Raw genomic sequence first — 13,493 nt, 5'->3', positions numbered from 1 at the left:
ATTGTCTAAATGTTTTCAAAGCTCCTGAAATGCCATTAAGGAGCTGGAAAGCAGCTTCAGGATGGATGTGAAGGGAGCATGTCTGCTCTAAGGAAGCCAGAAGCCTGATCCACACTGTAGAAATTAGTCAGGAAAAAAAAAATATGGTTGAATTTGAAAACCCTGCCAACCTCAGGCAGAGTAACATTAAAGACCTCAAAAGGAGCAATCTGATGGGAGGAGAAAGCCACCCAGCTCACAGACTCGGTATCTCAGGCATGGATGTGAGTCTTTCTGACCCCAGATACACACCGGGGTCATGACCTCAGACACACACACAGGCTATCTGCAGTAGGAACACGCCTTCCCTTTGCTCTGACCCCATATCCAGCCACTTTAGGGAAGCTGCCAAGAGAAATCCCATGCTTTAATGGCAAGCGTCTCGGCCAGCAGAATTTTTAGAATTTCCACCGCAAACTAACTCACTTCGATTTCTCCATCAGTCTCAACACAGTGGCTGGGGGCATCTGCCATAAAGAACTGGGTTTGCGCTACGGATATTTAGTATTTTACATGTTCAAAACCTCGGTCCTGAGGGCCTGATCTGGGACCAGGGAGATCCTCCAGAGGGCAAACATCATCCTCTGTGCCATGTGAGCATTGGCAGAGCCAGCCTTCCTTGTTAAGACTCCGCTGAGACCGCATGCCATCTTATAAATTAAAGAAATAGCTTTTTCTCGCTCCCCGGCCATCTTGGCGGCTGGTCTTGGTTGGGGGCGGTCCCGCACCTAAGGCAGGAAGATGGTGGCAGCAAAGAAGACGAAAAAGTCTCTGGAGTCGATCAACTCTCGGCTCCAGCTTGTTATGAAAAGTGGGAAATACGTGCTGGGATACAAACAGACTCTGAAGATGATCAGACAGGGCAAAGTGAAATTGGTGATCCTCGCCAACAACTGCCCCGCCTTGAGGAAATCTGAAATAGAATACTATGCCATGTTGGCTAAAACTGGTGTCCATCACTACAGTGGCAATAACATTGAGTTGGGCACAGCGTGTGGAAAATACTACAGAGTATGCACACTGGCCATCATTGACCCAGGTGATTCTGACATTATTAGAAGCATGCCAGAACAGACTGGTGAAAAGTAAAAAGTTTTCCTTTAATAAAACTTTACCAGAGCTCTTTAAAAAAAAAAAAAAGAAAAGAAAGAAATAGCAATATTGAGTGGCATGTGCCAACTCACTCAAATGCCCCACATCGTAAACAGCATGAAACCAAGGAAGCTGGAACAAACGGTTGTCTCGGGCCAGGTCCGTGCTGCAGGAAGGGACTTGGGGTGTTTGAATTGCTACTAATACAGTCAGTACATCGGGTCGCAGACTACCCTGCTCCAGAGAAGCGCAGGTGTGGGAGCCCAGCAATGAGCCCAGTTTTCTAAGCAGCTCCTACAGCTGTCCCTGCAGGTCCTCTGCGATACTGCTAAAATGTCACCGCTTCTTAACAACTTAAAACCGTGTGCACCAAAACTCAGATGCCGTTCTGGTCATCATCTAAGAACCCACAGCAGCTGATGCCATTGGAAGAGTCGGGGAAAAAAAACATATTATAACTGATGGGTCAAACTAGACCATATGAAAGATTCTGGTTCCTCTGAAATGACTTTCAAAATTAGAATTTCATAACAGTTGGAAAGATGCTTGAAGTACACATGGCCACGAAGGAGCAACAGAACACTTTTTTAGAGAGTATTCAGAGATGGCACTGGAGAGACAGCTCCATTCTTAAGAGCACTGGCTGCACTTGAAGAGGACCCAGGTTCAATTCCCAGCACCCACCTGGCAGCTCACCACTGTCTATAATCCAACTCCAAGTCATCTGGCATCCTCACACGGATATACATGCAGGCAAAACGCCAATGCATAAAATAAAAATAAAAAGTCATATTTAAGAAAAAAAAGAACATATTCAGAGGCTGAGGAGGTGGCTTGGTGGTTAAAAGTCTTCTGTGGAAGCCCAAGGACCCGAGTTTGATCCCCAGCACCCAGATATAAAGTCAGATGTGGTGGCACACACTGGGAATACCTGCGCTGGTGGGAATTTAGAGGTCCCTGACTGCCACGCATCGGGTCCCAGAGTGGTGGTGTGAATAGGTATGGCCCCCAGACATTCAAGTGTTTAAATACTTGGTCCACAAAGAGTGGCACTATGGGAGCCATGGCCTTATTGGAGCAGGTGTGGCTTTGTTGGAGAAAATGTTATTAGGGGGTGGGCTTTGAGGTCTCAGAAGCTCAAGCCGGCTCACTTCCTGCAGCCTGCAGATACAGATGTAGAACCCTCAGCTCCTTCTCCAGCACCATGCCTGCCTGTGTGCCACTAAACTTCCTGCCATGGTGACAATGGACTGAACCTCTAAACTGTAAGCCAGCTCCAAATAAATGCTTTCCTTCATAAGAGTTGCTGTGGTCATGGTGTCTTTTCACAGGAATAGAAACCCCAAAACACCCATGGAGAGATCCTGTCTCAAAATACACGATGTGTGTATGTGTGTATATATGTATATGTATATGTGTATTTATATGTATATGTGTGTATATATATGGAATCACCAAATAATGGGCATGGCAAAGCCTCAGCTAGAACTCTTGCTACCAGGTGAAAACACCAATGCCAGAAATGGTTATGTCTAAGTAAGTTGTTGGCTGAAGGGACCCCATGGAAGCCCTCAAATTCAGGCTGTTGCCTGTTGGGAACTGTGAACCCCCAGATCCTGATCTTGTAAACAACTTGTTTTCCTCTGCTCTGAGACAGCCTACAACTGCTCTGGGTACTAGACCCTCAGAAGTTCCTGATGGCAGGAGAGTGGTTTCTGATGTGTTTGGCTGGGGTGTGGCTGTCAGTTAAGGATCCCTATATAAGCTTCCCCTGGACACAATAAAGGGGGCATTCTGGTTTCAAGGATGACCCGTGTCTCTGTCTGTGTGTCTCTGTGTGTTTCAGTCTCCAGCCCCTTGCCCGGTTCATGTACCTAACTGTACGGTAGCGCATAGAGTGTGGACGGGCGTGGTGCGCCACAATTGCCAAGGCTAACGGTTTTTTCCAAAAACTGGTAGTAAGGCCCTTTGGGTGGTTATTTTTGGTTGTCAACCTGACTACATCAGTAATTCACTAAAAGCCAAGTGGCTGTATACATCTGTAAGGAATCTGTTTTTCTTAATCAAATGATTTTGAAATGAGAAAATGCACTTCTGATCCAGATCCGTTGCGGTGGGAGGATCCACCTTTCATCTGGGCCACACCGCCTTCTGCCAGCCTATATAAAGGACATGGAAGAAGCAAGATTGCTCCCTTTGCTCCTCTCTCTCTCTCTCTCTCTCTCTCTCTCTCTCTCTCTCTCTCTCTCTCGCATGAGAGCCTGCTTCTGTGGGATTGTTGTGTATACTGAAGACCAGCTGATACACTCAGCCTCATGGACTGAACAACTCCTGAGTTGGTGGACCCTCTGTTGGAAGGCAGCCATTGACTGGCTGGACCACAGACTGTAATCCATTCTAAAAAATCCCCTAAGTTATGTTCCTCTAGAGAACCCTGACTAAGACAGCACTTTTGCTGAAGACAGCACATCTCTCATTGAACACGAAGAGGCTGAGCTGATGCCTATCTAGAGCTTTTCCCCTGGTTCTGGAAAGTATTCTGCACGCTGCTGGAGGAGAAAGATCAACACCAACATTACTACAAACCCTTCCATCTGCAGCAGTGACCTGCCTGTGTGATACATGGTCTAATAGCAGCATGAGCATTGTGTTAGTAACCAACCACTAGTGGAGTGAGTTTAAAGTCCGCTCTGTGAGATGGAGCCTATGCCTGACACTGCTCAGGTGGCCAAGAATGTGAGTCAAAATAGGTCATGGACCTGGGGAAAACCAAATACTATTGCTGTACTAAAAGAGCGTAGCCATAATTGACTCCGAATGACAATTCAGGACACTCACAGATCATTGTCTCACTCAGCCATCATCAGAGAAACTTTCTCCTGAAGTGGAGGGGAAACGATACAGAGACCCACAACTGAACAAGGTGCAGCAAGTAAGAGACCTTGGAACACTCGGTCCTAAATAGGATGTCTTCTTCATCAACCGCCCCCCTCAGGACCTAGGGAACTATGCGGAAGAGGAGGTGGAAAGATTGTAGAGCCAGGGAGGGTGATTGATACCAGAGAAACAGTGTCTTCGTACACAACAGGCCTGACACACATGTGAACTCACAGTGGCTGTGTCAACATGTATAAGGGCGTGTGTAGACCCAACCCAGACAGGGACTTTGTGCCGAGATAGAGAAGCATACTTGAGCTCCCATCCCCAACCAAGAAGCTATCTCCAATTAACAACCATTCACAAAGAAAAACTTTGCTTCTCTCCAAGGGAGCATCACTGGATAAACCAACCACACTTAAGAGCAGGCCCCGTGCCCAGCAGTAGATGGCCAACAAAAAAGGAACTTAAAGGTAATTTTGAGTTTTGGGTTTTTTTTTTTTTTTTTTGTCTCATATTGCTTTGTTTGGGCAATTTTTACCTTACCAGTCTTTAGCTTCTATATCATGGTTTCCAATTTTGTGTTCTTTTTTCTTTCTCTTTTTTGCTCACTTTGTTGATTTTGTTTTATTCTTGTTTGTCTATTTCATTTGCCTGTTTGTTTTCTTAAGAGAGAAAGAAGAAAGGTGGGACGGTAAGGATCTGGAGGAGGTTGTTGGGGAGACAAGGGGGGGGGACTGTGATCAGGATATATTGCACAAAAAACACTTTATTTTCAATATAAAAATGTGGTGTATTAACAATGCCAGGAAAGTAACAAACAGAAACAAAGACTAGAAACAGAGAAGCAAACCAAACACAGACTTCAGCCCATGCCCTCCCCAGCAAAAGGGGTGAGAGGCTCAAAACCTGACCCCAAGAGGTCAGCCAGACAATGACTGAGCAGTCCTGCCTTCAGGACACGCTCACGGCCCTCAGCAGCCTGAAGTTCAGTTGCAGGCTGCAGCCAGAAAAAGATTCCCTGTAAGACGGATCCACAGAGGAGAGAAATCCCGTTTTGACACATGGCATAACTGACCTGGAGGGCAGCTTGGTGCCTTCTTGAAACAGAATCTATTGCTAACCATTGAACTACCCCAGTGACCAAAGATAAGGGAACACCCAAGAATGTGAAAAGCCCAGAGTGGCCATTAGGTGACCAGGAGGGCCAGACACTGGTGGGTCCAAGAACTGGGCAGTGGGAGGTTGGCTCGCTGAGCAGTACATACAGAAGGATAGCCTCCTCCTCAGTGGCCTGTGGCTTAATAGATCTAAGCAATTGCGAATTAGCCTGACGTTTGACAGCACTGAGCCTGAAGTCATCAGGTGGATCAAATTCTGGAGCTACTTACTGCTGATTTGCCACCCATTGCTGGGGGGCCTTGAAACGTTAGAGGTGCACACAGGATACCATGACACCACAGGGTCCTCTCTCTCCAGCAGGGGCCTCGAGAGCGCAAGGGCAGCCCCCACATCTGTGTGATCTCACTGCTGCGCTGGCCTCTCACACTGCCCCTGCACATGGGAGACAACGTCCAGCTGGAACAGACGCCCCAGAAACTACGGTCTGGAGAGTCTTGGAAGGCTGAGAGACAGCCCATCCCACAGAAGGCAAAGCTAAGCGAAGTCAGCTGAGGCCCCAGATGCACACAGAACAGGAAAGTGGCTGCTGTAGAGAGTGCTCAGGCAGACACCAGACACTCTGCAGCCACTGACTCTCACCTCACTCTGTTCTGTTAGCAGTTGGGCTCTCCAGTCTGAAGTCCCTGGGAGCGCCTCATTTTTACACAGATGAAGCAGAATTTTCACTGTATTTTTGTCATCCTTCTATTTGTTATCCTCCTTCCTTCATTTATTTAATCTTGGGTTTTTTCCCCATTTGGAAACCGTATTTTATTTTTTTTTCCTTAGTTTCTTTTTGGATCTTTTGCCCACAGAGCTACTTCATTCTTATGACATCCCTACATGTAGTACTTTGAGTATGTTTTACTGACTTCCTTTAAGATACTCTTATGTTTTATTTCTTGGTCCCTCTGTTTTTGGGATATTCACCAGAGAAGACTGCTCACACGTGGCTTTAAGCCAGTACGAAATCTTTATTAGTGGGGCTGTGACTACACTGGGTGTCCAGGGCCTCAGTGCCGGCCCTAGCCTTTCTTGGGGTGAGATTTTACCCCAAAAACCATGTTCTGGGTTGACATACGTCCATTAACAAGAACACTTAGCCGGAAACGAACCCCAGAAGCTGAAAAGTAAGGTTAGTACACGTAGAAACTTTGCCAGAACGATGGACTTTGATAAATGAGGCCTTTGTTTTCTTTTCGGCGGGTGGTGCTGTCTACATGCTGAGATTTACAACCCAAGTGGTATTTCCATCATGGAGTCAGTTGTGCTAAAGTCTGGGGGCCTCGTCCACCTTCTTGTATTTACCTAAGTCTGACTTTGACCTTTTTTTGGTATCAGGAAATCGTTGGCTTTTCCACCTCTATTTTTATTCTTTCTTTCCTTTTTCATTTATTTAGCCTGTTTCACCACTGTGTGTCCCGCTCCCTGGTGTATTAGTTACTTGTCTTCTTCCTCTGATCAAAGCAGCTTACAGAATGTTTGTTTTGATGCCCCGTGTGGAAATACAGTCCGTCATAATGGGGAAGGAGCAGAGGCATATGCTTAAGGAAGCTGAACAGTTTCATCCACTGTCAGGAAGCAGAGACAGAGAAATGTTAATATCAGGTAGCTTTTTCCTCTTTATCCATACAGTATTCCCAGCCCACTGCACACTGCTGCCCACAGCCATCTTCAACTATAGTAGTCTATATGCTTCATAACAGTCGTGGGCCGCGGCTGTTCTCCGGGGGATTCTAGAGCCTATCCAGGTGACCACCGATATTAATCATCACACCTGCCTCCTTCCTTTGTCTTGGGCACTTGTGATTTCCACGCTTACCTTAAGGAATTCCTAACTTTATAGCACATCTAGAGTCTTTCAGCTTTTACCCATTTGTCCATTGATGATGTGTCAGTGAGACGTAACTGATTTTAAACCCACTGCTTCAACTGCCAATTTGACACAAACCTAGACATACTCTAGTAATCGCTTTTATCAGTTGGGCCTGGGGCATTTCTAATTGCTGGCAGATGTGGGAGGGCCCAGTTTAGTCCACTGTGAGTGGTGCCATCCCTCAGCAGGTATGCCTGAGGTCTATAAGGAGGAAGGTGAGCAAGCCAGAGGATGTGAGCCAAGAAGAAGAGTTTCTCTGTGATTTCTGCTCAGAACTCCTGCTTTGGCTTCCCTTGATGATGGTCTGTAAGCCAAACAATTTATCACATGGAAAGTCTTAAGGGCAGAAATGACAGGGTCATCTCATTTAATCCAGAAAAGGTCTTGACAATGTTCCGCATCCCTCCATGATAAAACTTTGAAATGAATTAGTAATGCAAGAAACACACCTCAGCACCAAGTGGCTGTAACTTATGCCCTGGTCCTTTTATTTCCCTCCCTCACCATGAAGACCTCACCATAAAGCCTTTTTGTTTGGAGTAACTCAAATCTACTTCTACTATTTGAAATTAATGGAATCCTCAGGAATAACAAGACATCCTGTGGGACACAAAAGTTCCTGTGCTCACAGATTGGCACTGGAGGAACCAGGAATGTTAAACCCACAGGGCTCTTCCTTCAAACAGGTGAAGAACCTGTTCTACAAGAAGGTGCAGAGCAGAACAGAAAATGTGGTTAATAGTCGGGGGATTTTTTGTGCTATCCATTTCACTGAGACCAGATCCTCCCCGACACCCTTGTCATGAGCTTGTCAATGTATTGAACCTATCCTTATATTGACATATAGCCAATCTATAGAGCCCATCTTTATGAAAAGTGTCACACTACAAAGAGTTTCAGTGTTCTTACATCTTAATATTTAGTAGGCTCATGAGCTTGAGCTAGTAATCACCAGGAAAGCGTTCACCAAATTGTTCTGCACTTAAATATGCCTACAATAAACTGCTTTGGGGCAGACTTCCGAAGTTTGGGCCAACACTGGCTACTGAGTTGTGTTGAACTGAATGGATAGGTACTGTCGAAATACAAAATTCAGATTTTGAGCTGTTTTAAAACATTGCCCAGTTGGGGATTGTTGTTGCACCTGCCTTTAATTCCAGCACTTGGGAGGCAGAGGTATGGATCTCTGTAGGAAGAAGTTTCTGTCCTGCCCAGTCCCACAGCCATCAGTCCCAAAGAAACACACAGAGGCTTACATGAATTATAAACTTCTTAGCCTATTAGTTCAAGCTTATTATCAATTAGCTCTTACAACTTAAATTAACCCATAATTCCTGCCTATGTTTAGCCTTACAATTCAGTGAGGCATTCTCATCTTGCTTCCTCTGCATCTGACTTGGACTGTGTCTCTACTTTTCCTCTTCCCAGAATTCTCTTGGTCTGGTAGTCCTGCCTATATTTCCTGCCTGGCTACTGGCCAATCAGCATTTTATTAAACCAATATGAGTGACAAATCTTTATAGTGCACAAAAGCACTATCCCACAGCAGATCTCTGCATTTGAGGCTAGCCTGGTCTACATAGTAAGTTGTAGGCCTGCCAGAGCTGCAAAGTGAGGCCTTGTCTCAAAATATATATAAACTCATACATACATTAGTCTGTAAATATTATATAATTATATATAATATACATATGTAACTTTGAAATACAATTACAAATATGTATGAACCCTCAAAATTGCTTTTCTCTTCTGCATCTCACAAATAACATTGTGATGCTGAATCTGACCTGCTACCTTGAGGTCAAGGGACAGTTTAGTTATGTTTGTAGCTTTTGGCTTGTAAGTGTTTACACCATACTTTTTCCCCATGTACGATGAGCATTTGGTGCAATTTGTGATTTGCTAGAGAACCGTATGCAAGTGAGGTCTATAGAATTTGACTCTCTCAGATATCTGCGAGCTTTCTGCTATTGCTATAGTCAAAATATATTTTGTAGATTTAAAACCTATTCAGAGAACCAGGTCTTCAAGTTCTCGTCTTCTGCCACTGTGCTCAGTATGTCACACATCTTTTAGGCTGCTCATTTTTGGAAACATTTTATTGTCCCCTACATTATCAATAAAATGACACCCTGCCCATCTGTTCGTGTTTCTCTTGACTGTAATTCCCCTGCTGTGTTACCAAGACAACACTACAACTATGTAGCTATGACATCACAACGAGGGGTTACCCCTTCACTTTACTTCCACTATCAAATGCAATGCTGTAATAGGATATCAAATTATGGCTGTTTATCATTCAGTTTAGGCTCTGTTCCTCAGGAGACAGTTGCCTGGTGAGGCAGCAGGCGTTTCTAGGTGACATCTTCCCACTCGCTCCTTAGCCAATAGCTTATTTCCACATTAAGGGGCAAGGGATCTGGGCCACTGCTGTCCCATCTAGCCTGCTAGCCAACTAAGTCTCCCACAAAGCACTGAGTAGTGCTGGTGACAGGAAAGTATCAGTACATTTCCAGGACTTAAAAGAATGAGCCAGGCATGGTGACACATTGCTGTAGTCCCACTGGCTCGGAAGAAGGGGATCATTGAGAATGGCAGGTGGACAAGAGAAGGTAGTGGTGGGTAAATATGATCAAGGTATTTGTGTACACATGTGAAAATGTCATGATGAAGCCCATTATAATGCTTAATTAATATATGTTTATAGAAACATTCAAAAGAAAAATCTTTCCACTTTTCAAGTATTATTTTAATGCTGTATCCATAACTGATAGGAGGATTGTGCCTCAGGGTCAGCACTGAGCAGCTTATACACAACAAGAAGCAAAGGCCATGCTGTGTTCCAGCTCTCCCCATGGGAGGAGAGCAACATGGGACGTTCTGACCTCTTTGTTCCCATTTCAAGATGGTGGCAGCCTGCTGAGTTGAAGGCTGCTGTGTCCTCTGTAAATGGACCTCTGAAACATCAGAGAAGAGGGACCAAAGTCTGTAAGAGCCAGTGGACAAGGAAGTCTACTAAGAATGTCTTCTCTATAAGATAGGGAAGCTGCCCCGTGAAATCTTCACAACATGGCTGGCTAAACAAGACCCGAACAATGATAAAATCAACAGGCATACCAATGTGAATGGGGGTCATTTCACAGGGTTCCACACCTAGATGAAGAGCTACAAGCAATGAACAATGGCAAAGAGGAGAAATAGTCTTCCCCAAGGGCAAGCACCCTAATGACTACCCAATACCAAGTGGTCAGGCTGAAAAACATATACACAGAAGCAACAGCAAAGGGACTCAGTGGAATGAATTTATGTGTTATTTATTCACGTATAATTATTTATATTATTGTTTAGGACAATAATATAAAAAGTTCCATGAATTTTAGATGGGGGGGACATGAGAGGAGAGGGAGGGAAAAATAATGTATTATATTTTAATTAAAAAATATGATAAATTAAGTAATAATAAATTTGAAAAAAATAAAGGGCCCACTGAAGATAAACTCAGAAAAAGACTCACAGAAAGTGGCAATGGTGACTTCAACAGCCCTGAGCCTCCACAGTGATCTCCTGCCTTGCCTGGAGGGGTGTGGAGAGTGCAGAGTTGGGGGCGACACCACAAAGAACAAATAAACAATTGGAAAACAAAACCTTCAGGGAAGGGTTAAAGGAGAGAAGCTATTTTGCCTGGAGAAGAGAAGGCTGAGGAATGACCTAATTATAGGCTTCAAGTACATGAAGAATTAATCTCCAGCAGATGGTGGCCAGCTGTTTCCAATTCCCATTGAATACAGTACAAGAGAAAATTGGCTTAGAGGTAATAGAAAGGATTTGCGATAGATAAAAGAAGGAGTTTACTGGGGTTTGAGGGTCACGGGGGTTAAGAGGAGATAGGCTCTGCTGCTTAGGGAGGTGACAGCCACTCCTTTCCTGAGGTTTCCTGGCTTGGTTTGGTTTGTTCAAGTGCGCTGAGGGAGAAACAGCTCGGTTCTCTTACAGAGAAGGCCAGTTGGGGTGTGTGGTTGCCTGCTCACCACACCTGTGTCTTCTCGTCACTTGGACACTCGGTGTTTACTTTCCATGAGTCATTATCATCACGCCAAGTGGCGGTCACCAGCTGCCAGATGTAAGCTGAACCTAAAGGAAGAAAGCTACCTAGCTTCTGCTTCGCCTTCACACTCCCAGGTGGCAGCTGCAAGCATCTGCCGAGGGCCCTCTCGGTGCTAGACGCCACTTCAATCCCAGAAAGGCCCAGTAGAGGAAACGTGGCTGTCCTCACCAGCAGGAGAGTGTGTGGAATGGGCAGAGCTATGTCGTAATCAGTCGGGAAGTTTGAAAACATACATACACCCTGACCCTTCCGTCCAACAGCTTGGCAGTGAGCACCTTTCTCACGCATGCTGTCCAATGACCACCATCTCCTCAAAGTTGAGTGTGCCTCTCCACTTGACTCCAAGGTGCGATGGTAAACAGATTTCATATTGCTCACCAGTACATGCTAGTACACTGACCTTCACACGCACAAAGCTGAAGGAATTCTGCAAGCAAGCATTATGGCTTTAATTTTTATATTTGATTATTCTATTTTATTTTATATTTTTTAGTGCCTGTTGAGCCCTTCAATGTGTACTAGAATCCACTGAGTTTAAAACAGGACTGTGGGAAGGCCGCAACTCTGCCACCAGCCTACAAGGCAAGAACTCTTGGATATATATTCACGCCTCCGTTACAGGGTGATGGGTAGGGTGTGGGTTGGTAAAAAGAACGAAAGCCCTCAGGGAAAGAGTCCTGCAGGTTTCTCAGTGCCCTAGTCCAAGGAAGAAAGGCACAATATTGGGCACAAAAGGCCTTCAGCAGTGCATACTTATATTGAGGGTGGTGGTGTTGGGAAGATGGGGGCAAGGGGAATCACAAGGTCAAGGCCAGCCTAGGTTGCGGAGCAAGACCTTGTCTCAAAAGCAAACAAAAGACAAGAGGACTGGAATTGTCTTCTGTGTGACATGAATCCATCAAATGGCCAGGGCTGAGAACAATTGACCAAGGTCACAGCCAGCAAATAAGCTATGCCAACCCAGAAAGACACCAGGCACAAAGGGAACCTTGTGGTAAGGAGTTCCTGCGCCACGGATGTCACTAATTAGGGCAGTGAACGAGTGGGTTACATAGGTCTCTGGACAAAGCAGCTATATTGACTGCAAATGACAGCATGTTTCCAGTCTGGCAACTGCAGAAAAGCAAAAGTCTTCTCCATTCCTGCGGAGCAAGCGGAGGACCACAGGCTTCCCCATCACCTCCACTGAAATCATGACATCGCCGAGCAGCCCTTTCACTACCTGGAAGGCCTTCTCCTTAAAATCACAGCTTAGGACTGAGCCCAGAGCCTCATTTGTCACGCGCAACAAGGATTGGGTGTCCCTTGATTACCCCAAATGAACTGCAGAGGAAGAACGTGCTGCTGATTTCTCCCTCCCGTAGCACGGGGATGGTGCAAATGATCAGGTCCTGGATATCAAGTGTCCCTCAGACTCAAGGCTGGGCTAGGCAAGTGTCTGTTCACAGGTGCCTGCAAACTGAGAGTCCCTGTTTTACCGCACCCGCTCAACACTAGGATGGTCAGAGGTGGAAGAAGTTCGAATCGGCAAAGGCCATGGCCTCATCTCTCAGAGAGGCTGAGAGGGACCTGGGTTGTGGCTATTGAACATACCAGGATGCAAACATTACACATCCGAGTAAGGGTCTGACAAGTGAGACACCATGGGAAAGCCAGTGAGAAGGAGCAGAGACGGAATCAGGAATGTGCTCAATAAATGGTATGAGCCAGGATCTAGAACGAGGTGAACAAGGAGGCAGATTAAGAGGGGAACAGTTGACAAGGAGCTGACTGTGCAGGATCTGATGGGCCACAACATATACCAAGTTTGACATTTCATGTCAAAGGACAGAAAGCCATTAGAAATTTTTGAACAGGGGGTGATTGTGTGTGTGTATGTATGTGTGTGGTGTGTGGTGTGTGTGTGTGTGTGTGTGTGTGTGTGGTGTGTGTATGATGTGTTTTTTGCTTGAGATTGAACCCAGGACTTCACACATGCTAGATGAGTTCTACCTGATTGATGTCCTCGGCCCTGTTTGTTTGTTACCCTCACCCCAGTTTAAAAACAGTCCCCCAAGTTGCCCAGTGAGGACTTGAGTACAATAGGTAGCATAGGCAATCAATCTTAGTGTCCTCCTGCCTCAGTCTCCCACTATAGGCCTGAACCACCAACCACAGTTGTTGGTGATGGAAAAGTGAACACCTGGCTACCAAAGTAGAGGGCCAAGCTGCTGTGTGAGGCCCAAGAGCACCTTCCACAAACAGGAGGGCGAGTCAGACGCTGAGCCATCAAGAAACTAGAAAGTGGTTCAGGCATCTTGAGGAAAAAGCACCTTGGAGACCAGGTGAGATCGAATGAAGCTG

The 13,493-nt window shown here is 45.6% G+C and overlaps 1 protein-coding gene across 1 annotated transcript; it reads left to right on the top strand.

The window, feature by feature from the left end:
• The first annotated feature begins 765 nt into the window (after positions 1 to 765).
• LOC126515967 (60S ribosomal protein L30-like) lies at positions 766 to 1,152 on the top strand. Its single transcript, XM_050166048.1, has one exon. It carries the CDS (start codon positions 781 to 783, stop codon positions 1,126 to 1,128), a length of 348 nt encoding a protein of 115 aa, XP_050022005.1. The 5' UTR covers positions 766 to 780; the 3' UTR covers positions 1,129 to 1,152.
• The last annotated feature ends 12,341 nt before the right edge of the window (positions 1,153 to 13,493 follow it).

This window comes from Alexandromys fortis, unplaced genomic scaffold (assembly GCF_014885135.2).
Source record: "Alexandromys fortis isolate MF-2015 unplaced genomic scaffold, M_Fortis_MF-2015_v1.1 scaffold_18, whole genome shotgun sequence".
NCBI lineage: Eukaryota > Metazoa > Chordata > Mammalia > Rodentia > Cricetidae > Alexandromys > Alexandromys fortis.
This window is presented reverse-complemented; position numbering and strand designations above follow the sequence as displayed.